Below are 26173 nucleotides of genomic sequence, written 5' to 3' on the forward strand. Positions count from 1 at the left end.
GAGCTACAGATTTGGCGGGTCAGTAACGGAAGGCTTCCTGCTACCCAATTCTTGTGACTGGGAAAGGGAGTTGCCTTAAACACTCTGCCCTTCCTCCCCTTCCTCAGGTGCACCTGACCTGTGAGGGTTACATTGCTGGGAAAGGAGTGAAAGAATAGAGAATAAAAATAAGAAACCTGCTACGAAAAAAGAGTGTGAATGCTCTCCAGAAAGCCTGGATTCTCAAAGAAGCCAAAACACCCACAGCTCACACAAATTTTAGTAACAGCACTTCTGAAAAATTGGCCAAACTGGCTCCTTCTCCCCAGCAAGAAGTCTTTATTTAGGGATTTGACAGAGTATCAGAAAGAGGAGTTTTCTTCCTTGCAGGCCCAAACTCCAGCGCTAATCCTACCACTGTAAAAGCATAGCAGGTAAATTTAAATTTTAAAGAAAATACTGTAAGAAAGAGATGCTCTCCATTTGCATCACTTCTTGTTTGTACATGTCTGATTTTTCCAGCAGCTTTCCAAGCCCTTTCCAGAAAAAGTCAGCAGGTTACCTGCTAGGCAACTGCCAGGTGACCAAGAGCTACCTGCTGGACACACCTGGCTACTTAACCTTCCTGATGCCACATGCCTCTGCATAATAGTATACAAGTGGTACATAGATTTTTGGTTTTTTTTGACTCCAGAAGCAGGTTGGAGAAGATGGTTTCAGCAGAAGTTAAGCTGTTTCTTTGAACACTCTCAAAAAGACTCTAATAATTAATTGGAAGAGACAAGATGCCAAGACTAAAAAAGCCTAACAGAAGGGGTTTCAAGTTTAATCCTAGTGGAGGATTTGAATCAACAAACTTATTGTGAGGAGGCAGGGTTTTCTTACCTTAGTTTCACCTCATTGTGGTCATGTTGAACTCCATGGTTTACCCTTACAAAAGACCTTCAAATGAGCAGAGACATCAGCTCTCCACATTGGTGGATGGGTTTTACTATGATGCTAAAAAATGGGAAAAAGTGTTGAATGCAGAAAAAGAGCTTTTAAAAACACAGCAGCAGAGGCTCTATTATGCCAGATATCTGCTACTCTATCTTTGAGCTCGTTCTGTTCACAGAAACATGGATTTGATATGTTAGCACTTAATTTCTGTATACTAAAACAACAGCTTCTATTCTGATAATGTGTGTTTCAGGTAGGATTCTGGAGCACTACCAATTCAAAAGAGATTATTAACATACTTGCATATGTTAATAAACCCCTGACTCCCGTTATTTGTTTTTAATGTTGCCTAATATTTTAATATCTGCAGAACCTACTGCTCCTACTTGTGCCCTGCCAAACGGAAAAGGGTTTACAGGACTCAAAATGTCCCTGCTGTGAAATTTCTTGAGAACACAGTGCTTTGTGGCAGGGGTTAGAAACACTCCTAAGCATTTAGAGAAACTAATTTCTGACAATTAATTATGTTTCTGCAGTACAGTATGTTCCTTCCTCTACGGGGTTAGGCACCAGAAACCCCAAAAATTCCTTGGGGGTGTTTATTAGTATTGCATATTCTAGAACTATCTAATAACAGGAAAAAAGTTGATGGTTTCTGCTTTTTTTAAAGAGTAAACTTTTTGCTCTTATGACTGCTATGAAAAGCAAGGAAGTGTAATATTAATGAGCCAGTCAACAAACAAGAACTGCATACTTTCTTTTTTCTTGACATCATCATTTTTAAGTAGGTCTCCTGATCTTTAAGGGTTTTGCCATGATAAACTATCCCCTTTAAAGCACGTTTCAGCAATTAACCTCTCAAAGTCAGTATTTCAGGTCCACATACCTCTTCTTACACAGGTACTTTTCCTCCTGTGCACAGAAGGCTATGATGATACCTTTACTTTCTTCGGCACAGCTACCTGCATATTTTTCAATGCCAAGGTTTTGGCAAAGTGATATCACTTTGGTAGCCATCACATGTTCCTGCAGCTCACCATGATACAATAGAGATGAAGAGATACTGGTCCCATAAAGAGAGCTAACTGGCAGCACTTCTTGTACCTGTGTTTTGTGTTAACACCAGTGGGCAAAAAAGCACCACGCAGTCCATCACTCACTTCCCCTCTCCCTCAGTGGGACTGGGAAGGAGGAAATGAAGTATTGTGGGTCCAGATAAAAAACAAACAAACAAACAAACAAACAAACAAACAAAAAACCACAACAAAACCAACAAGGAATTGTTTAATAAGTGAAACAGAGGAAGAGGGAAAGGCAGAAAAACAAAGCAAAACAAGTGATGCCAAGGTCCCACCTGTGGGTAACCGATGTCCAGCCAAACCTAAACAAAAGATGCCTAGTCCCCTAAAGCCAGCTCTTTTCCCTTTTAGTGCTGAGCATGATGCTGAATGCCGTGGAATAATCTCTTTTGTTGGTGAGAGTCACCTGCCTGGTTGTGTCCTGTCCCAGCCTATTGAGTACACACTGTGGGGGCACGTCTTGATGCTGTGCAACCAGAACTCAGCAAAAGCCAGAACATGAGTGTGCCATCAGCACTGTTTTGGTCACAAAATCTAAACCCCAACCATATGAACTGTGCTACGATGAAAATCATTCCAGACTTTCACGGAACTTCCCTGTTACCTGCATAGACCACGCAGATTAAATGAGACTGGCAAACAAAGGAGTCCAAGCCACACTAAATATTTTGGTGTGTTTAAACATTTAAACAGATGGAAGTGAGCTTCAGAGCTACCATGTCCTGGACATCTTGTCTTCATTTGGGTTTTGCTGCACTATGACCCCTTCAGGAGACCTGCCAGTGTTCCATGGACACAGTATCTCCTCACAAGATGCCTGTCTTTGGAGCTCTGTCACCATTCTCTGCCTGAGAATCTGCTAGGAGGGATTTACTGCCCTGTTTGGCCATCACAACCTACTGCACGTGGGTTTCTTTGGCTATGGTCTTTTGCAGACATTTCACAGAACCTCGGGTAAATGTGACCCAGGCTTTGAAAGAGGAAGTGAAAATGTTAAAGGGGGTGGGAAAATGCAGGAAAGTATCTCATCAGTGTAAGACTGCATGAGTAATGTAAGGTGTATCAATAATTAAATACTAAAAAGAATGAAGCAGAACAAGTGAGGATTAAGGGTGCATCCCAACTACAGGCTGGAACTAATGAGACTTTTCTTTTTATCATCAGAGGAAGTTTATTACATGTACTTCAAAGGCAGCTGACTTAGTGAGCAGTGGAGGTGGGTCAGATGCATCCTTTCCACTGACACTCAGCATAAAAGGAGAAGCATTCATAATGGAACGGCTGAACTGGCTATGAAAATAATAACCCATGACTCTGGAAAATTTTAAAGAGAGGATCAAACCCAAAAATAAAAACAGAGGTAAGGGAAGAACAGCATATTAAATAAAAACAGAATCCTGTAGTTATTTTACAGCTACAAAAAGTGGGTGCTGATGCCATACATTCTCCTCATTCTGACCTCTGGCCAGGCCCATAAAACCTGACCTGTGATACACAGGGTTGTTAAAATGCCTCTACTCTCCACAGCTGAGGCTGACCAATTAAATGTTAACAGTACTGAAAGTGGGGTGAAAAGCATCCTGATTACCAATGGAAATGCCATAACATGGAGAGCTATTGCAGATACCACCAGACCAGAAATGTTGGCCAGACACCTACAGGACAACAGCACAGATGGGGAAATTAGAAAAGAAAAATCATCATGCAAAAGGTACAAGTTAGTAAGCTTGAGGAATAGAAACAAAGACAGAAATACTGAATGGGATGAAATTCGGTGGAAAGCAGCATACTATGCTGCAGTGTATTTTTTAGATATAAAAAATATATATTTTTATATATATATATATATATATATATACACACACACATATATATATGTTATACAATAGGGACCTATGACCTGTTGTGTTTTTCCCAGGAACTGAAAGACAGGAAATGCTTGGTTCTTGTTTCACCTGTGAGGCTGCCTGGCACCCAGCCCCTGCCTCTAATGCTGAGTCTTGCCTGAACTTGTAATGTGGAAAGAAAAAGTGCTGGTCCTTGCTGACAGCAGACAGACACACCACATCTGTGCAGCACCAGATTTCTAAAATGCCCTTGTAACAGAGCTGTACACTCACACAAACTCAGCTGTTTCTCTGCACTCTGTTGCCAAATCTCCTTGTGGTTCTTCACAAGAAATCACGTCAGTTTGCAAGTGAGTAATTATTAACCTGCCACTGATAGATGCAATGGCATTTCAGGAACAGGACACAAATCCCAAGCCACTCCAAACTAAATTAAAGCTATCACAACTTCTCTTTCACAATCACCAAAATTATCCACATTTCACAGTTTCCAACATTTTGGTCCCTTCATTTTTTTCTTGATTCTTAACAGAATTTCATGCATTTTTATTTTTCAGGAAAAATTAATCTGTTGAGCATAGATGGTAAGAGCACTTCTAGGAGACCTCTGGTGGTCACTGTAGTCTCTTGTCTTAGGAAAAAAACCCCACCATATATTTCACACATGCACTGTTTTCTAATTAAAAGTTGTATTCTCATCTAATTTTCCCCAATATAAATCCAAGGGCAACTTAAATGAAAGTAATGAAATTGCTCTGGATTCAGTCTATGGCAAAGGAGACAAGAATCTTGGCCTAATCTCATGAATGTCTCCCTTGAGATCTCCATTAGTAACACGGCTTTTTTAGTGAAAAATGCACCACATTCTTGCAAGGTCCCCTGAAGGAGAAAATGGTGGTTTTTAATATATCAATTCTACACAGTTGCTGCAAGATTTTGATGATATCTGAGGGGAAATGGTTACAACACCATGCTATCTCAATATACCTCCTCACCAACAGTACTAGCAATACAACCATAACATATTTAATTAAATAACTTGTTGCAGTTTGTATATATTCTAAGCCTATAAGGGAAAACTGTGATGCCACTACACCTGTCTTCCTTCTCAAGTATCATTAGTACTAATTGTTTATAATTTCACTCAGGGCAGTTACTGGATTAGGTTGATTTCAATATATTGCTAAGAGATACCAATCCCACTTGCAGGGCAGGAAATGGGCATTGGAATTGGTAAGGGTGTTTCAAGCTTTCAGGCTAATAAAACACTTGTGACAGCTCTTTATCCTGACTGATCTGAAGTCTGCCTCCTCTTTGAACTTTCACAATGGACTATGAACAAGACATCAGAGCTACAAAGCTCCTTGGAACAAGCTCATGTTTTGCCTGACAGCTAGTCCAGACAGAGGCAGTCTCTGGAGATTAGAACAAAAAGCACCAGCTATTTTGGATATCATAAGAAGCATATCCTCAGTGCATTTCTGCAGAGGTGGACATGTAAGGATGACTTGCCCCCTCCTCCCCAAAAAAACCCCCTCAGCCTTAAATTACAGCTCTCCTGTCTCTGCTTTCATCTCTAGCTGCAACTTCCTTCAGAGTTTATCATTGCTTTTTCAAGCATTGGTCACAAGGGGACAGAAAGAATGAAAGGTGCTCTCCAGGTCAACACACTCTCCAGAGATTACTAACATAATCTTTAGTTCTTAATTTTGACAACCTGGAAACCCTATGTATTGTTAGAGAAATGATTAAACATTTCCTCTTCTATCAAGAGATAAATTAAGACTAATCACATCTTGGGATAATGAAAATCAAATTTCTTCTACTTTATAATCTGCCTTCCAAACTTCATCTTAAGAAATTTGCATTCCCATCTGCCTTCAGTGTGAAAGTCAGAGCTACATAGCAAGGTACCTCAGGATGATATATTCCAAGCAAGTTAGTCCAAGCCTCACTGCAGCCATGGCTCCATGCTCATTAGTACACAGGTTCTACTCACAACTGAATCAGCCAGCAGAGCAAACCTCATTCACAGTCAGCTGTGGGCACAGATGACATTTCTATTGCATTAGCCAGGACACAGGATTTGGAGTTTGGGCTGACTTTAAGCTTACTATGGAAAGATGGATGCTATCTGATCCAGGGTAAGGTTTCTCACAACAGTTAATCCAGTAGTGTTTTAGACCAAAAATGAATCAGTGACTTTATACCAGACACCACTTAGTCCTAGGTAGCTATGACATTTCCACCTCTAGTTTTTTATTTATTATAAAATCACTAAATAGTGACCTTCATCAATAAATCTGCATCTCATAATTTTCTACCTTTTGGGGAAAGGTTAAGTGCAGAACTGGCTTTCTGGTGAAGTGTGCCTCACCATTTCAGAGAGTGTACTCCAGCAAGAAACTGCAGATGGATCTCAGGGCTGTGCTGAAAACACATGGCAATGGGAAGACATTAAACAGGTTGTAAACAATAAGAAAGGTGACAGGCAAGGCAACTCAAACATTGCTGTCACACCTTCCATGACAAAACAGCTCTGAAGCACATGAAGAACTCTTGTCACTGAAACACACTGATACTCAAATGACATTTTTGCTGCCCATGACTGCATTGGCTAGGGCAAGGTGGTGCTGATTCTCCATTCTGTATTGCCAATATCCTGACACTCCCAGGGGAACACAGTGGCTTAGGACAAATTCTGTTTTGCTACAGGGTTTGCAAAGAGCATACTGCAACCTGCAGCTCCTCCTTACCTTTACTTCACTTTAAAAGGAAATGTCGCCAAATTCTTCTTCTTCACAGGTATGTATTCCAGACCCAGATCTAGATTCCCCCCCGACATGATTCTGACACTGCAATCTTGCTTCTTTACCTGAGTTTATCTCACACACAGAGCAATCTCAATCAAGTGAGGGGGGAAAAAAAAAAAAAAAAAAGAGAAAAAAAAAAAAAGAGTAGAAATCATACTGCATGGTGGTCAGTATTCAGTAACTTAACTGAAACAGGTACTAATTTCAAGGTGTCAAGAAATCCCTCTGAAGTCTGGCTACATTTTTTTCATGGAGTAGAAGTCAACATCAATGTTATAAGGAGATAAAGGAAAAGGAGAACCAAGTATTTACATAATTTAATCTTTGATTTATTAATTTGAAAATTCTTGACTGGAAAAAGGAGTTGAAGAACAAAGAGGAAGTCATGTCCAGTAAATTATGCTTAGATTAGATGGAAGACTTCTCATCTGGAAACTTCAAGATGATGGAGGGTCTTTCCAATACCATGAAAATGAAGGATAAGAAGCAGTGTCATTTCTCTGAACAGGTTAGAGGGAGGCATTCAGAAAGCAGGAAGGATATCCTCTTTCCAACTAATTACCACTCCCAGGGCTGAGTAATTCAGAATGAGGCCTGGAGAACTGAGGGTCAAATGAGAGAAAGTAATAGCAGACTTGTCTAGGCTTACAGAGGGCTCAGAACCCATAAAGCATAACTGTAAAGCAATTCCTGCTGCCTGCTTGACCTTGGCAAGGGGAATTCTTGCAAGATCCCAGCTGGAAGCTTTTCTGTTCCTTAAAACATGCATATAAGGATTAAAAAGTTATTTTCATCATTGATGCAACTGATTATAGGAAAGTGACAGACCCGTGCCTCCCTATAAAAACAGTGATCAATAACAATCTTCACAGCTGACTGTCCTTCTCTATCCTCTTCCTAAGTAAATTGTGTGGCTTGTCATAAGATTATGAACCTATAACAGTGTATTATGAACCTGTAAGAGTTGTACTGTGTACCCTGCTGGGACAGAGAATGTGATCTGTAACAGGTCCACACCTTCAATTAGAATTTTGATAGCAAAGATGCACAGTAATCTATCAGATATCAGGAGAGCTGAAATGCTCCAGCGGTCCACTGCTCCAGACAGTTACATAATGAGTAGATGGAGATGCAGAATAGTGGCAGGAAGAGCTCCATTGCTATTCTTTTCGAAGCCAAGAGGTTCTGAAGAGCATGGCTGTTAAAGGTATCACCTTTAGGAAGAGGGAAAGGTCCTCGATACAGGGAGACCACAAAGAATTTAGGGACTTGCCAGGTCCCAGGCAGCAGCGGAGGCTTGCGGGCTGTCAGTGTGCAGCTGGAGCAGCTCCCAGCAGGAATCCCTCCCTCTCAGCTCTGGGAGAGGCTGCCTCCTTCTGCAGCTCTCACTCCAGCCTCCCAACAGTCTCAAGGAGCAGCCCCATGCAGAGAACTTTAAAGAAGTCCTCTACTTTCTTATCTACAGCTATCATGGCAAGTTGTTTTTACACTAACTGCATGGTACATAATCAAAGCCCTAACTCCTGTTTTGCTGGGGGGGGGGGGGGGGGGGGGGGGGGGGGTTGAGTATTTACTCTTGTGGACTCATTAGCCAGCCCTGCTATAAACTCAATACTTCTGACCTCCAAGTTAAGCAACAGGAATTTATTTTTACTCTTCTTCTGTTCTCAGTCAACCATGAGACCAGATTTTCTTCCTGGATTTAAGCATATGCTTCATTTTTGTTGCTTATTATGTCATTCTGACACCTTCTGAAACCCTGTAGTATATTGTGATATACCTGCAAAAGGCCAGTGTTAAATACATTACATGAAGAAGGAAAAAAAAAAAAAGGATTTTCATAAAAATTGTCACCCACAACAGCGTGTTTCTATGGTAATACAGGACTGCTTTGGGTTGTTATGGCAACTAAACCTTTAAAAGCAATAGCATAATACCAAAGCAAAAAAAAAAAAAAAAAAAGGCACAGAAACAGAGCTTCATCACCGCTCTTCTCAATTTTATAAGTAATTCTCAGTCTTCCTTCCTCACACAAAATCAAGACTGGATGTTGCAGTGATCAAAATGCATTAGGAAGATAAAAGAATATCACTTGGCTTCACGGAAATGGGTGTGCAGAACATCTTACTACACTTTAAAAAGCTGTGTCTAGAGGTGTTTGTATATAAACAAACCTCTGGCACTACAGAGCAACACAAATAAAAAGGTGGTGGCACTGACAGTAGACTAATTGCTGACTGCAGCTAAGTGGGGATGGTATCTGCATTACCAACCCTGCAGAAGGGACAGGCCAAAATTACATTTAATTCAATGTTGTGTTAGCTCCTTAATGCTACCATGTACTTCATTATTTCCTTGGCAAGTGTTTGTTTTTATAGTCAGATGTCACTGCCAAGAAAATGCAGAAAAATTCTAGATATGTGCACATGCCTCTATATAGCTTCACAGAAATTTACTGTGATATATGGTGTTTTTAAATAAGCTTAGGTTTCAAGATACACCATCTTGACTAACTTGGGATGTGTTGCCACCTTTTCCTACTCCTTCTTCCTGCTCAGTGTCCTCACTCCATTCAATCTCCACTTTGCTTTCTCCTTTATCTACCAAGTTATGTCCACTTTCCATTATTAATTGGAAAGAATTAAATGATCACATGAGTAGAATTGTCAGTGTGTGAACATTCTCTTCTAAATCTGCTGAGGTGCCTCAAAACTGATGCCCCAGAAGAGCATCCCTTTGCTGCCCTGCTTATGCACTTCAGCCTTCGTGCACCTCAGACCTGGCTGAGGACACCCAACTCTTTTTACTTGTGACCCATAACAGGGGGTTAGAGTTGAGAGGAGAACATATTTGAAGATTGCTCTTCCAACTATTCACATCTTTTTTTTGGTTAGCCAAAAAAAAAGAAGGTATAAGCTCAAAGCAGGAATGTTTACATAAATCAGGGAATACGGTAACTAGACTTCTTTACTGACAGAAGCCAGCACCATCCAGCTCACTCCAATGTTTTACAGAAGTAGTTCTTATCAGCTGAGATGCACTCTTTCAGAACTTTATGACACCAGTGTGACAACATTCAGATCATCATTTCCTAGTAGTACAGGAATGAGCATGAACCTCCAAATACCTCAAAAATTGGTGCCACTATGACTCTGCAGCAGGTTGGCAAAGCCCTAGAGAATGCCACTTTGCACCTGCAATAATGATATCCTGAAGCACACAGAAGGAAACAGTATTACTGTCTATCAAGCAGAACATGTGCAGGAAGACAGTGCAATGAATTAATGAAATTCAGGAGTCCCTGTGCCACTCAGGGGTGATGTGCATTTCAGTAAGTTGCTGTGAGCATAAACTGGCAGACATTTACTGCTGATGACAAAATAGTGGTGGCATTGAGTCAGCAAAGGACAATTTTAAGAGAGAAGAAGTACGATGGCTCACTGTGCTGTAGGGCTTCAGTGCTGCTCCAAGTCACACATCTCAGTAGGGCAGAAGCAGTAAGCATGTGCTAGGTTCTCAGATGGTTCATGCTCTGGCACATTTGTCAACAGCACCACTGAATGCTTTACCACCTCCTTTGCTATCCACCTCCACCTCTGCTCACACCACACAAATTCTCTGGGTGTGTCAGAACAGCACTTAACGTGACAGCTCCCCCAGTCCTTAAGCAGAGAGGAAAAAACCACTGCATCCCCAAACACAGACACAAGTGGCTACAGGATTTCACTCAGCTGTGCCAGCAGTTAATGGTTTCCAAGAATTTGTGCTGCTGACACTTCCAATCCCAGCTCCAGAATGAATCCCAGAACCACACACACCAGAAGCAGCTGACACAGGGTTTGTGTTACACCAAAGCTGGAATATCACCAGCTTAGATCTTGAGACCCTTTTAAGTATTTAGGCAGTGCAAAGGAAAAATAAACAGGCTTGGCTTTCCACCAGAAAATGTCTAATGTGCATCTCTTTTACTGACATGAATTTGGGCAAAAATTACTGCAACTATGGATTTTGCACTTAAGGTCCCAATTCTTTTCAGGACTATGAATTTCACTGTGACTAAATGCAGGAAATAAAATATGAATACAGAAAAAACTGTGGACACATTTTGTCCCCAAGTTGTACTATATGTTTATCAATCACCTTTTGGTGATCTAGAAGGACTAGGACGAAATTCTTTTTGTTGTTAGCAGTATCTCAAAGGACAAAAAATATTTACCTTGAGGAGTCAGAGGGAGTAATGCTCCTCTGTTTAATTGTACTGCTTGGCCCATGCTAAATGCAGCTGGAGATTACTGCAAAGAACATGGAGTAGAGCCAGCTTCAAATGTAAGTAAAAAAAGACACTTGAGAGATGCAGAGTAAAGTGGCCCATTACAGACCAAGCCGATTTTTTTCACTTTTAGCTTGCTAGGATTAAAATAAGGGGTTCAAACATCCCTGATTCTCTAGACTAATTGGAAAAATGAAGCATGTGGAGGTTCTATTTTTTCCACAAAAGTGGACTGATTACTAATTTCATTTATACAGTTCATGCAGCTGTTCCCAGGTTTTGATCATGGTACATTTGTACATGGTCTTAGTGCAGTTATGTAATAAATTGGTATAATTTCATACACTCATTTCCCTCTTCCCTGGCTGTGCAGAGAGTAATACCATGCACTCACCCTGCTGATGGGATAATCATGCCATTGACCTCTGGGCAATATGTTCTACCTTACAGCTTGAACCTGAGAGACAGATATTCCCTACACCACTTTACCCTATGCAAATCCATGTGCTGTCAAGGACAATATTACAGGCATAATTTGCAGCATGAAACCAAACAGGTGAAACCTCGAATGAGAGCTTTGTAATTGGAAATGGGGCCTGAGGTCCTTAGAAATATGGATTGTTAATGCAGAACAAGGTAGGTTCAGAGAATGTGCCTGGTTTGGAGAGGGAGAAAACAGAATATCAAGTTATTACAATGCATGTCACAGAGAACAGTGAAAAGTTATGTGCTTGATGGATTGCACGTGATTAGAATGAGGGCCTTAGGCAGGGAAATGCAGCTATTAAATATCATTCTTTCTTTAGTCCTATTAATATAACTATCAAACCTTAGAATAAACTTCATTTGTTAGGTGAATGACCCACGTGTCTCTTCTGCTTGGCTTTTTCCCACATGCAGAAGTTACTTCTCATTGCACATTATTAATAACTGGTGGACATGCTGCTACTCCCTCCATATTCACTGCCTGCTCATGCACTTGCTCTGCTTCACTGTCACCAAGGGAATGCAGAGTGACTGGCCAGAGGGATTAGTACATGGGCTTAATTTGAGTGTTCCACCCAGTATGACAGGCAAATATTCATGACTGTTTTTTTTTTTTTAAATAGCACTCCAAACAAAATACAATTAAACATGTTGTAAATTGTCAGGGCAGGGGTACTGAATGCACTGAATTAAAGGAAGCAGAAGAATGTGAACAGACTATAGGAGAAAGCAATCAACCTAAAACATTTATTGGTGGACAGCAACTCCTGATTGATGTCTCCTTTTTACTTTGGATGGGGGAGTTATTATTTTCCTCCCTGGTTTCTTCCCACCCCTTGTTCTCATATATTTTCCTTTTAGCACAGCCTACTGGCATCTCATTCCCAGAAATACATTTTCCTCTGCCAATAACAAAAATGCAAAGCAGAAATGCTCCTTCTACTCTGTACCCTGTGGGAGCTTGATGTTCTAGCTTCTGAGGAGGCACTGCTTTTGCTAGTCAAGGGAGATGGGGATATGCACTTTGCTCCTTTGATGCCATGCTCTGCCCTGATTTCTCTTAATAAATATTTGCAAGGCAGTTCAAAAAAGCTCTAGGTCCATTCTCCACAGTTGGAGTACCAGAGATTAATAGAATTAAAGTCTCTTTAAATCCTGAAGAGAGAGCTCAGAGGAGAAACTGTTTTTTTTTTGCTTTAACACTGTGTGAGTCATACAATGTTTAGTTTGGGTGTTTGATACATCATAGCATCTAAGCCAAAAAGACAGCTGTAGAATGAGTGGCAGGTTAACAAAGACTGGAGAACAATCATGTAGAAAAAGCACTAGACTGATCTTGAGAAGGTAGAAAAAAGTCCTCAAAATTTCAGAGTTGCCAACAAGATTTTATTACAAATCTTGTAGCATGTGGTGGGTTTTTATTCCAAAAACTCCACTTGTGGAATCAAAAGATGACAAAAAATATCAGCTTTCATTTATAATTAAAACATCTCTAGCCCCCATGGGAAAAACCTTGAAAACATGACCAAAGGGTAGCCCTTGGAAATCAGAATGAAAAGATAAAGAACTCAAACCTTTTATTTTATTTTAGAATTTACCCCACCATGAGTTATACCCTATTTCTGTGCACGGTTGGCCTTTCACCTCTAAATATTTCTGCCTGATGGCAGAAACAGACAAAGAACCATTCAGCTAAAATAGAACTACAGATGTTTCAGAAACTGCAGCCATTCTATTTTGGCAGCAATTCATAATCAAAATTTTCATATTATGTCCCTTGTCACATTAAAATCCATAAACTAGAATGTGCACATGCTGATCCATATAATAAACTCTCTCCCTTGGAGCTCATTTACTGAGGTCAACCTTCTCACATTCTGGCTTCTCAATAAAGGAATATCACAGCAAAGCAAACTGCAATTGGGGGGGGGGGGAAAGAAAGAAAAAAAAAAAAGGAGAACTTCTGTCCAGTCAGCTTATCTGACAAGTGTGCAGAGAGGGAAGAGCTTTTCCCCAGACCCACAGAATCAGCAAGTCTCACTTCTTTGTTTGAGCCCCTCCTAATCACAGTCACCAAAATTAACCCTCAATCACAATTAGAAACTTGTATTTTTCCCCCAAATATCCTAACCCTGTACCTTTTGTCTCTCTTCACCAACATAAATCAGTATTCTCCTATAGTTTCACACACAGATGATGACAGCATTGTGAGACACAGGAGGACAACACCACGCAATATTTCTATCAGCTATAGCTAACTAATAAAATTCTTTATCCATGAAACTTCAAAGATCCTGTAGCAGAAAAGAACACACCACAATATAATAATCAAAAATAGAAAATCTTAAGCAGATAGAGTCTCCACAGGGACCTTTTCAAAGAGAAACTGTATTTCATTTGTGTAATAACCCTAGGATGAGCTATGCACTGTAGTCCAACCATTAAATACTTACACAAATCTTTCAGAAGCTAACAGATGTTTCTTTTATGAGCATAGACAAGTGCCATTCGGCCTTTTTAGACACTTATAAAAAGTTCAGATAATTTTAAGCTATTTTAATAGCTGCCTGACAATTTTATTAATGCACTCTGCTACAATATGATTCCTTCACAAAAAGACTGACTCATACCATAGATTTTTATACACACTAGGGTGCATGTTGCTAATGCCTTCCTCTTGATTAGCAAGAAAAGAAAGCTTGTTTTACTGACCAGAAGAAACAGAAAGATCTCTGCAGGATTTAACATGAACATTGTGTCAGCCTGCAGAGATCCTGTCTCGAAATCATCTGGAAGCTTTAATGATTTAGTCAGTGTAAACTGACAGACTGAACTACAGAACCTGCCCAGAATCAATTCTGTGGCTCAAATCCTGCCTTGAGCCATAGGTGTCAATGAATTTTAAATTCTAATATTGGCAACAACTGACATCACAAGAACAGCACACCTATAAAAAACACAATCATTGCAGGAGAGTTAAGGGCTATGACAGTGTTTATTAAAGCAGGGCTTCACTGGTAGAGCCAAATTCAGGGAAATTTATACAGCACCTGCTGACTCTGCTGCCTCTCACCACTGCCATCAGCATCTCACTTTCTGGTGTGCTAAATTCACATACAAATGAAAAGTTTAGCATACACTTAACGTGATAACCTTATGTATAATAGCTCTTGTAGGAATATAATTACTTAAGTCCCTAAACAAGATGCTTAAATTTGAGAGGGTTTTTTATCTCTTTTTGTTTGTTTGCTCTTTTTCCTGAGGAAGCTGCAAAACCAGTATGAACCTAGATTGCTACCTCAGGCTTTCTGCAGAGCAATGTGCCAAAGCACCCACATGCTGAGTGTTTGCAAATTTTAAGTTTGGGATTGACTATGTGCCAGCCCCTCTTCAGCTCTGGGCACTTGATCCTGCACCAAAATCGCTGCTGACCTTTTCTGGTATTTATGATGTCAGTATGGATTTTTATCATTATTTGAGCTCCTGACACAAAGCAAACAGCTTCTATAGCATATTTTTATTCATGCAAAATATGAACACGTGAATCTCAGCATTCCTGTCAAGCTTGCCATTTCTCTTTCTTGTATGCTTGATTACTGGAGGTCACCTTTCCAGAGAAGACTTACTTGCACAGATGAACACCACTTGTAGCTTGTATTCTCTGTGTGACTTAATATACAAGCAGAGTTATTTGAAAAGTACTAGTTAGGTATTATCCAGTCTCTGTTGTTTATAAGTACTTAAAATATTCATTGCATCAGCTAGCTGGATTGTGAGGCTAACATGCAGTAAGACATCACTGTTTAATACAGCCACTGAGTTTTGACATGTACTTAGAAATATCATAATGCCCTTTGATGTAGCATTCAATTTAACAGAGAGCTCCTCAACACTGATCTCTACAGGGATTATTCAGGTCTCATTTGTGAGTCTCAGCTGAGACTCATACAAAGCAATGGTCTAAAAAAACAAGGCAGACACAAGAATTGTCACTTGACAATGTAAAGCACAAAGAGTTTCTCTTGCTCTTTACATGTGGTGCACCCAGCACACAGAGACTGGGATCTGGACTGAAACTGCAACTTATAAGATATATAATTACGATGACTGTTCTAGTCAGGTCCCAAATAAATTAAATGCTGAGAATCCATATTTAGCACTCAGTAAAATTAAAAATCAGAATCTTGGAAAGAAGACCCCATATTGCAGTACCAAGAGTTTGGGTGAGCAAGAATAATACAACAATTAGCAGATATGGGCTTTGAAAGAACTTTAAGATTGATGGCACAGAACATAGCTTCGGACTCATTTTTTTCTCAGAAGAATTTACACAGTTTCTGCAATAAAAACATATTGGTTACAATCCTTGTTGTCTGAAACACTCTGCAGCACTTCATCCAAGAATACACTATGATCTGCAGTCCCACACTTTTGCCTTTAGGCTAGGTACTTTCTCAAATTTAGAACTGTCAGAATCTAGTGAAAGATGAATAGGAAACATAATCAGTGTCAACTAAGCCACAGAAAACACGCATGACAGGTTATCTTCACCAGAATGGCTGCAGACTCAAACCTCTGAAGTCAACATTTTGGAGATATATCTCAGTCCTAGAGGAAAACATTCTACCTATCTATAGAGCAAGAGAGTATGAGGCTAAAGCAGAAATGCCCAAATCCCAGCTGAAAAGCTGGATATGACTCTTGAAATTTAAGTTACGAGTTCCCAAAGACATATTTATGCATAAGGACTGAAGCCTGTATATAAAATGATTAATAAATATACAAACCCCACTGACTTCCTAGGAAAAACTGTTAAATGCTACATTGCTTGAGACACTGTTTCAGGCCACCAAAGAGAGGTAGGAATTTCTCCCAAAGCTTATGGCTGCCACTTCAAAGAAGAGATTTTTAAATTTCTGCACTCTGCTACAGAACAGTTGGATCACTTATTTTAAGGGTGTATGCAAAGAGCTTATCTGAAAAGGGCAGAAGAGCAATAATTTACAAAGAAATCCTACTGCCTTTTTCCCATCTACAGAGCAAATGGAGTAGTACTTTTACCACCTAAAATATTAAGTTACTATGTAAGGGTCTGATCTTTCCAGCAACTCTTAAAATGACTGGCATAAGAACCTTTGCAGAATAAGGATTCTGGGTATTTCAGATGCTATTTAAAATATACTGTGGGCCCTTCTACACAGCAAATCAGACCTGGTTAAATTACAAGACAGTCCTGAATCTGAGTTTCTTCCAAGCATGGTGTCCAAAAAAAAAGGAATCTGAGCTACTGGTCTCCCTTCAACAATGTTTTTGTTGAGAAAAAGTCTTCCCAGGCACAGAAAGAATCACAGACTCTAGGACTTTCTCTCTCTGTGTGGCTGCAATTTGGAAAAGGCTGTGCTGGACTGCCTCATCAGTTATGTTGCTGCAACCTGGAGACAGAAGTTCTTGCCTTTCCTGCACTGATGTGAAAAATTCTTTAATTTGCTCAAAAAGCATCTTGGTGTAGGCAGGTTTACAATGGTGGCTTCTGGCCAACAACTGGTTGTTAGACATTTCTAGGAGGAGACCCAGTGGATCTAAAGCTGCCCTCTTAACTGGGGTTGGGTGCAATGACAGATTCCTTTGGAGACTAGTGTTTCCCTTCATAGGAGTTTTATTGTTCTACTGTTTATGTAATATTTCAACAAACATTCTTGATTGCCCCCAAGAAATCTTTATGAATTTACTTGGGACTTCTGAGAGAGAAACAAGGAAGAGATTAAAACATTAGTGTAGTAAAATATCCTTTGGAGGAAGATTTGTGGCTCAAGACATGAGACAATCTTTCAATCTTTTGTAATGGGGGTGGGAGAAATAAAAAGATACTTAGGAAAAAATGAGAATCACCACAGAACTTAGGCCAAACTTTACAAAGCAGCTAAAGAATTTCAGTATCTCTCCAAATTACTTGCCTTTCCTTCTACTTCCACTGAATCACAGAACAACACAATAATTGAGGCTGAAAAAGACCTTTATATCCTACCATTGAAGTAATATTACCAAGTCCACCACAAAACCCCTAAGTGTCCCTAAGTGACACATCTACACAGCTTTTAAATACAGCCAGGGATGGTGACCCCACAACTTCCTGGGCAGCCTGTTCCAATGCTTGCCAACCTTTTCTATGAAGGCATCTTCTGCTGCCCTTCCCTGAACACATTCCAGCAACTCCATGTCTTTCTTGCAGTGAGGGGCCCAGAGCTGAACACGGGACTTGAGGTGTGACCTCAGCAGTGCTCAGAACAGAGGGACAGTCACTGCCCTGGTCCTGCTGGCCAAATTATTGCTGATCCAGGCCAGGGTGCCACTGGCCTTCTTGGCCACCTCAGCCACACTGGCTCGTGTTCAGCTGCTGTTGACCAACTTACAGACCCTTGCTCACTGGGCAGTTTTCCAACCATTCTGCCCCGAACCTGTAGTGCTGCATAGGGTTGTTGTGACCCAAGTGCAGGACCTGGCACTTTGCCTTCTTGAAACTCACAGAACTGGCCCTGGCCCATTGATTCAGCCTGTCCAGATCCTTCCTGTCCAGATCCTTCCTGCCCTCCAACAGGTCAATGCTCCCACTCAACTTGGTGTTGACCGAGCATGCACCTGATCCCCTCATCCAGAACACTGATAAAGATATTAAATTAAACTAGCCCCAGTGCTGAGCCCTGGGACACACCACCAGTGACTGGCTGCCAAATGGATTTAGCTCCATTCACCACCACTCTCTGGGCCCAGTCATCCAGCAAGTTTTTTATCCAGACAACATGTCTAACCCATGGGAAGCCAGTTGCTGTGAGAATGCTGTGAGAAACCATGTCTAAGACTTTACTAAAGTTTAGGTACACAACATCCACTGCCTTTCCCTCATCCACTAAGCGGAGTCATCTTTGTCACAGAAGGAGATCAGGTGGGTCAAGCAGGACCTGCCTTTCACAAACCCATGCTAGCAGGGCCCGACCATGTCCTGCACATACAGCATGGCAGCACCCAAGGTGACCTGTTCCATGACCTTCCCTGGCCCCAAGGTCAGGCCAACAGGCCTGTAATTCTCCAGATGCTCCTTCTGGCCCTTCCTGTAAATGGGCATCCCATTTATTAACCTCCAGTCCACTGGGACCTCCCTGGTTAGCCAGACCTGCTGACAGATTCAGCCAGGCACTGCTCCTGGCTGGCTCCCTCACCAGCTGGGTCAGGAAATTATCTTCCACACACTTCAGGAACTTCCTGGACTGTCTCCTCTCCTCCACGTTATACTTCCAGCTAAGAAAGTTCAACTTACCTCTCTGGTAAGTTCAAGCCCAGCACAAGAACAAGGACTAGCAACTGTGAGACTTCCTAGCTGCTTATAGAGTATTTCTTCTGCCTCCTCATCCCAGCTGAGTGGCCTACAACAGACTCTCACCATGGATTTGCTTTGTTGGCTTTCCCTCTGATTATTACCCTTAAACAATGAACTCTGATGTCACCATCATCGAGGTCATCTTTGCTAAGGGAACTTCAGCCTGTGACACACACTGGAGAGCAAGCCAGAGCCTGGACACTTCCCCTCTCCTCTGCAGCATTTGGGATCCAAAGTCCTCTCCCACCCCAGCTCAACACCTGGGCTATGACATTGTCTCATCTATTCTTTCTTTGTGCACGACTGCCTGGAGATGAGCAGATGTAGACACTGACCAATTTATTGCCAGGATTAAAAAACTGCAGAGAAGCAGGTGGTCAGCTGGGATTAAAAAGACACACGGGACAACTTACGAAATCGTGCATTTGGGAGTTGTGCTGTGTATGTTATGAGGGCAGTAGCACAGTAATTCTGTCTCCAAGTGTAAATTGGAGCTTGTCACAGCTCTAATCAGATGAACACTCTTGCCTAGCTCTACGGAGACTGGTTTACACACATTTTACTTCCAATAATTATTCTTCTCAATATTTCCATATTTTCTGCCGCATTTCTGTGTTTTCTTTCAATCTTACATCTGCCTCTGCTCTATGCTCCTCTTTTTACAAGTAGTCTTTATACTTGGTTTTATTCCCCCAGTAAAAAAAGCAAGGGATCTTCACTGAAATTATGACAGAAATTATAAGCAAAGAGACAATCCCCCTCATTGTCTCAATTCAGATTGTGCTCTCTCTGACCATGGAGTCCTCTATGCCCAGGGTCTGTTTATCCGCATTTCTTTTCCTGCTATGACATGCTATTACAACATATTCAGTCAAATATTGCTATTGATGGGACAGCTGCACACAGTGAGACAGTACAACAGTACAGCATTACTTCCCAGGCATACATTTATGTTACTTATGGTTGCCAAGGTACATGTTTACATGAAATTCAAGGTTCAGTGGAGGGAAAAGCTTGGTGAAGAAGTCTGAACAATACCTGAAGAGGAGGAAAAATTCATATTCCTTAATGAAGAAAATGTGTGAATAATTAAATTAAGCAAAAAGGTGACTGCTTCCGGCTTGCTGAAAAGATACCAGTGTATCCACAGAAGGGAATGGAAACAAATGCATGAAGAAGTAAGCACTAGAACCCAGTCCTTGAAATAGAGCTGAAGATAGTAGGTCCTCCCCTGTAGCTGGCTACTGGGAAAAACAGACCTTGTGGACTTCAGCAGGAGATTAAGTACAGTAAATGTGCTCTTTCCTGGCTCCCTCCTAATGGAGTGGTGTATTTTGGCTTCTCAAAATAAATACTCTCATTTGCTTAGGCTGACTTTGCTTGAGATAATTTTGAGAGCGCTGGTGAAACACATCAAGGCTACACTTCTGCAGGGTTGTAAATCTTTAAACCCAGGACGCTGGAATGCCTCTGCACTTACCAGCACTGCAATACATATGCTGAGGGCAAGAGGAGAACAACAGAGTATATCTCTGACTCTGAACAGCTGGCAACACTGAAACCTGGGAGAATTTCCTGGTTTTAGCAGTGTGCTAGCCAGAAAGTGCTCTGCTTTGTGACACGGTAATGGGGAACTTTTTTGTAATCATCTCCTTACAGAGTTACTCTGAAAGTCTCCTTTCTCAGACTGACTATGAAGTACATTTTCAAGGAGCTGTGAGAAATGGAAATAGGTAGGGAAAAATATTTTAGGTGTTCTGAATCCAGACCTCTTTATCAACTCATTAAGAGGAAACTTATTCCTATTCACATGTGTAACTCTGCTCCCTTCATTTTCCTTCCTGGTTCAAGAATGATCCCAGCTTCATTCATTCTCAGTGGTTCTACAGTTCTACTGAAAGTAACAATTAAGTTTTATCAATGAAAACATAATAAAACCCAAGTTCTTCCAAGAGGTATTGAACAATACTTAACTACATTGTGTTCATAACTCTTTATCATCTACTGTATTGTCAGGCTCTCACCTGCCCCAAATAATTAGACCAATAAAACAAACTACACAGATAATAATCGGCTTTGTCAATTTTTCTATACAGAACATCACTGAGAGAAGAGCTCACGAAGAGAACAATTATATTCAAACATCAAAAGCTGAAAGAGTGAAAACATTGTACAAACCTCATCTTGCCCTTTCACCCCCACTGTATTGCTTGCCTCATCATTCTCCCCCCACCCCTTAAATAAGGACAGTAAAAAAATTCATTAAAATACCTTTGAACTTGTGAAAGACGGCCCATAGCTCAGCAATGTCAGTGGCAAATGTAATGTCTGTGTCGAGGACAATGACTCGCTCAAGATTGGAAGGTAGAGTCTTAGTCAGAACCAACTTCATCAGCCCGTAAATCCCAGAGTAGTGTTTGTTGGGGATCCAGGACACTTCAGACTTGGCAGGAAACGGGAAGTCAGAAAGAGGAAGAAAAAATAATCTTCATTAGAAAGAGAAAATTTTCCTGACACTAATTTCTTGTCATAATGGAAAATCTCTGAGGTGGAAAGTCATCTAAAAGCCTGGTTCTAAATTTACTTCGGAAGCTCTGAAATACACTAAAGCTTCTGGAAGCTTGGGAAAAAAAGAAGTTCTTTGAGGCAACCTCTTCACACAATATAATTAAAATTAGTTGAGCCTTTCCGGTCTGGTACAATTCATTCTGAGACATCCATGTGTCCTGATAAAACTGAAATACATTATTAGTCTAAAACTTCAGGTGTATTGTATATTACTTTCATTTTCAACCAAAAAAAAAAAGAGCTGTCATTCTCAAAATTTTATCTGATGCAGAAGTAACAAGCATATTTTCCTTATATTTTTTATAGAATTGGTGGTCATGATTTCAAAAGGCCAGTCATTTGAAATAATGAATCAGAAAATTGAAGAAAAAAATTGTTTCTTACAAACTCTAATTTTCCTTAAGCCTTACATCTTTAACTTAAACCTACTGAGGTCCCAAAGACATATTCAAATGTAGAGAAAGTGACAGAAAATTTTCAGCCACATTTTTGTTTTTATGTATTGAATGTGGCAAACTCAAACATTTTACATTTTTGCTTTTATGTACTGAATGTGGCAAACTCAAACATTTTCATTTCTTCAGTAAGAGCTAAAAAAAACCCATTTGTACAGCTTCTAAGATAAAAGTTAGGAGACTAAATTCAGTACTACACTGTATTACTGGTACCAGGATGTTCCTGCGTTTAGTTTTCTTTTTGTGAGACTTGAGTTCTCAAATATCAAAAGTTTCTGCTTAAAGTGGGATATTAGAAGTTTTTGAGCAGTTCCTATTTCTCTGTCTGAAGCTCCTCATTTGTTTTAAGGGGCATGCACTACAACTCCCAGATTTTAAGTTTTCCATTCAGTCGTGGTCTCAATAACTTCATTTAGTATTTTGTCTACAAAAACTTGAGTGAGACAGATTTTAGGATTTCTCCTGGCATGTTACACTCTGGAGAAAGTAGGCAGAAACTCTGTGTATTCATAAAATGGAGGAGATTTATTCTGTTGTTTAACTATCTCTTATCTATTCACTGCCATTGTAAATTTTATCATATGAAACTACATTTGCACCAAAAAAAAAAATTCCCCCAAAATCATTAGAGAAAACCTTCTGTAAGAGAATGAGTTCCTACATTTGGAAGTTGGAAGCATGGTTGAAGAAAGGGTAATATAATAGGTGCTTAGAGCACATTTCTTTCTGAACATAACAAAACAAGGCCTCTGATGATGTAAGCTGACCTTGTCTATTCCCTTTAAAATGGCACACAACTTTTCTCTGTATTCTCAGGATTCCTGTATCAGGGCAGAACACTCTCCCACTGCAAAGTTCATTGAAAAGACAGAGGGAAGTAGAATGAACCTTTAAGGAGAAAGACAAGAATTTCAGGGGAAAGGCAGGAAAAGCAGATTCTCATAAAATAGAAACAGAAAGTGCAAACTGAAGTGTGAAGTTTTGGTTGGTTTGTTGAAAACGCAATGCTCCCCAGAAACACCTTCTGTATGTAACAGAGATAATTTCAAATTCACACCCTCACAACTCATTTGTGATCCTTGCTTTCCCACGTGGTGGCTTTAGGAATGGACCATCACATCATGGTGTATCTACTTTGCTTCTGCAAACCACACTGTTCTGAATCTGCCACTTGATGTCCTTGTGCTAGATCAGTCATACCTGACACGTTGAAAGTGTTAGACATTTTACAGACTTGAGCTTGCTTTTACCCAATGCGATGTTATTAATTTTGGATGGCATGTCCTTCATTTTATTAGCTGAAATATTTCCCCAGAAAAATACCCAGTGTGTTTATGCAAATAAGTTGAATAAGGTAGGGGTTCATATGTTGCATAAATAGCCTGACACAAGCAGGGAAGGCAAAAGGTGTCTGGAAAAGTAAATCACCTTCAAAGTGCAGATATCCTTTTTGCTCTCAGGATTCCAATTTCTAACAGCACTGCCATGTACCACTGCAGGGAAGAAACCCTTGTCTGGCAGCTCCTTCTGCTCTGGCACACAGAAGCCAAAAGCCTGCCATCCTAAAGCCTAATGTCTGAAGGCATCACTTTTAAAAATGAAAGGGGCAGCCCCTGTTCCAAATGGTCCATCACATCTGGCTAGCACGTGTTGGGTTTGAGCATATGTTGAAGCCTGGACTCTCAATCAGTTCAATTTATCCACAGTTTCCTCTCCTGTGATGCAGAGTTGACTAAGACACAGACAGAGATCCTAATTAGCCCCGAGCATCATTTCTTCATGGCTTTGCTATTCACAAATAATGTAACAGTTCCGAAATCATGGTAAGGAAAACTCCTTACACTACAAGAGGACTGTGAAGGTCACTCTGGGTACTACATAGTCTTATTAGAAGAAATACACAGGCACAGCACTGGAATAAGTGTTTAGTCCTTGTTCTAGTTTCCGCCAGGACCTGGAGGTTATTCTGTATCACCTCAAATCATTGCTGGGGGCAGGAAGAAGAGGAGATTCTCTGTCTTCTGAGAAGAAGGGTGTGGCCTCCTGTTGAACAACCATTTTTCTAACTATTGCCTAAATACTTTCTGTAAGATTTAATACAATTTTGTTTCTCTAGGATAGTTAAAATGGCCTATAAATTGCATGTCTGTGAATCATCTGCTAACAAGCTACATCAGAAGTGGCTTCACAGAACAAATATTCCTAGAAGATACATCAGTAACATTAAAAAGTAGAGTTAGCAAAAGAGAGAGAAACAAAAGTGTGACAGATTTTGCCATTTGTATAATTCCCAGTACAGCAGAAATAGCACACCTTGGATCTCTAGCTCTCAAGATCTGTGTTTTTGTTCATGAGAGAAGAGTAAAGAAAAGCATTTAGCTGGTGCTGACATTGATTTTTTTTTAAGTTAACTGAAACAGCATCTACTCACTAAAGGTCTTTCATCAGAACCATTTTTATTCCTTTTGTAACTGAAGCCTGAAAACAAACCAAATTACCTAATTATTTGAATTTAAAAATCACAAGCCCATAAGTCTGCATGCAGCATGTAACTGATCACCTGGTAAACACCAGAGAGGTGGGAACAACAGCCTCTGTGTTCAGGTGTCTTCCCTAATTGTGCTGAATCTCTAGGATAAGCTGACCAGATCACAGCTGCTGTACACAGCCTGACTCAGCTCTCTCACAGTTGCTACCACTGTATAAATGCTCATTACAGTTAGCAAAAGCGTTGTTTTTAAGAGAGAAGTCGGATATAGACGTGAAGCTTAAAATCAAGCTTCCCATTTCCTTGATGGAGAGAGGGGGAAATGGTGGCTTGCTCTCAGTTTGTGAATTAATTGTATAATGATTCCCAAGTACTTAGGTATTTTTATTTTTTAAAACACTTGCGTCTGGCTGCCCACACATTATTCTCACAAAGAACAACTCTTGTACCAAGTAATCACAAATATATCCAGCCAGACTTTGCCTCTTATACTGTACTTCTTTAGGGAACAGCATGATTTCTTTAATATGCTTTTTTCCCCCCACAAACAGATTATGGGGAAACTTGCCCAGGCATCCCAGGTGAATACTGACTGTTCCACTGGAGCCTCTTTGGAAGGGATGGAGGCTTGGACTTGTAGACACAGCATAAAATAATTTGGAAAACAGTACCAGCCTGAACAGAATGACAGTGACCAACACAGAAGGACAAAAAACTCTGGAGTGCCTGTATTGTGTCAGAACAATCAACCACTGAGCTCTGTAGCATCATATAGTGGATGGTGGCAGATGCCTACTGAAGAATATAAACCCAGGGGAACTCGACACCAATACTGCCCCCATACAGATTCCCATCCTGCAGTGAGCTGCACCAAATTTTGGAGCTACTGGTGGCATTTTTGTTGATTAATAACTTTTGGTGGATTTTTCATCTGTGAATTAGGTTGAATTAGGATACAGTTTCATATCTGGTAAAAGTCCAACTCATTATATTCCATTATTATATTTCTATTTAAACCTCATGCTCTTAAAGGCTTTCAGTTTGTATACCAAGATACTTTGCAAATATGACTTTGCTGCCCTTATCCTTCTCTTCTCTGCATTAGTAAAATCATGATAAACACAGCAGTGAGGTGAAGCACAAGAAAAGGGATGATGTATTTGCTTTCTTACCTTAGTGCTTTTTTTACATATACACAGACTGAAGCATTGAAACAGTAGCAAACACAAAAGCAGAGGAAAGCTAAATTAAGGCCATATGGGACTGTAGGACTGTAGATGTTTCTTGTTTACCATCTTATCTGAAGACTGGAGGTTGACAGAAAGCCTAATAGCCTGATTCGCTACATGCTTCTTGGATTGGAAGGTGATATATAATAGTGACATTAAAAAAAGCTCTCAAAAAAGTTTTAGATAGCAACTGCATAAACTTAAGACTGCATTTCCTTTCTATAAATAAAAGTTTCCGTTCTAAAAGCATTTCCCCTGTTAACAACTTCTGATTACCACCCTACCAGAAGAAAGTTCTATCCTGACTTTTCCTGATGAACGGGTTGTATTCCACACGGCATCACAAAACAACAGAACGAGCTTGGAAGGGTCCTCTGGGAGTCATTTGGTCCAACCTCCCCCTGGGAAGCACGGCCACCCAGAGCCAGTGGCACAGGACCTTGTCCAGATGGCTTTTGACTATGTCCTAGGACGGGGACTCCACAGTCTCACTGGGCACCCTGTGCCAGAGCTTGGTTACCCTCACAGTAAAAGAATGTTTCCTGATGTCCAGAGGGCCCCTCCTGTATTTCAGTTTGTGCCCACTGCCCCTTGTTCTGTCACTGGGCACCTCTGAAAAGAGCCTGGCCCTTTTTTCCACACTCTCCC

At 40.5% G+C, this 26173-nt stretch overlaps 1 protein-coding gene across 3 annotated transcripts in view; it reads right to left on the reverse strand.

Moving 5' to 3' along the window:
* The window catches only part of LARGE1 (LARGE xylosyl- and glucuronyltransferase 1), a 186127-nt gene that overhangs the window by 78916 nt on the left and 81038 nt on the right, over positions 1-26173 (reverse strand). For all 3 annotated transcript variants that reach the window (XM_062491291.1, XM_062491290.1, XM_062491289.1), the window contains exon 5: positions 21057-21228. In XM_062491291.1, coding sequence (XP_062347275.1) covers positions 21057-21228 — 172 coding nt within the window. The remainder of the gene's footprint in view (positions 1-21056; positions 21229-26173) is intronic.

This window comes from Cinclus cinclus, chromosome 4 (genome assembly GCF_963662255.1).
Source record: "Cinclus cinclus chromosome 4, bCinCin1.1, whole genome shotgun sequence".
NCBI lineage: Eukaryota > Metazoa > Chordata > Aves > Passeriformes > Cinclidae > Cinclus > Cinclus cinclus.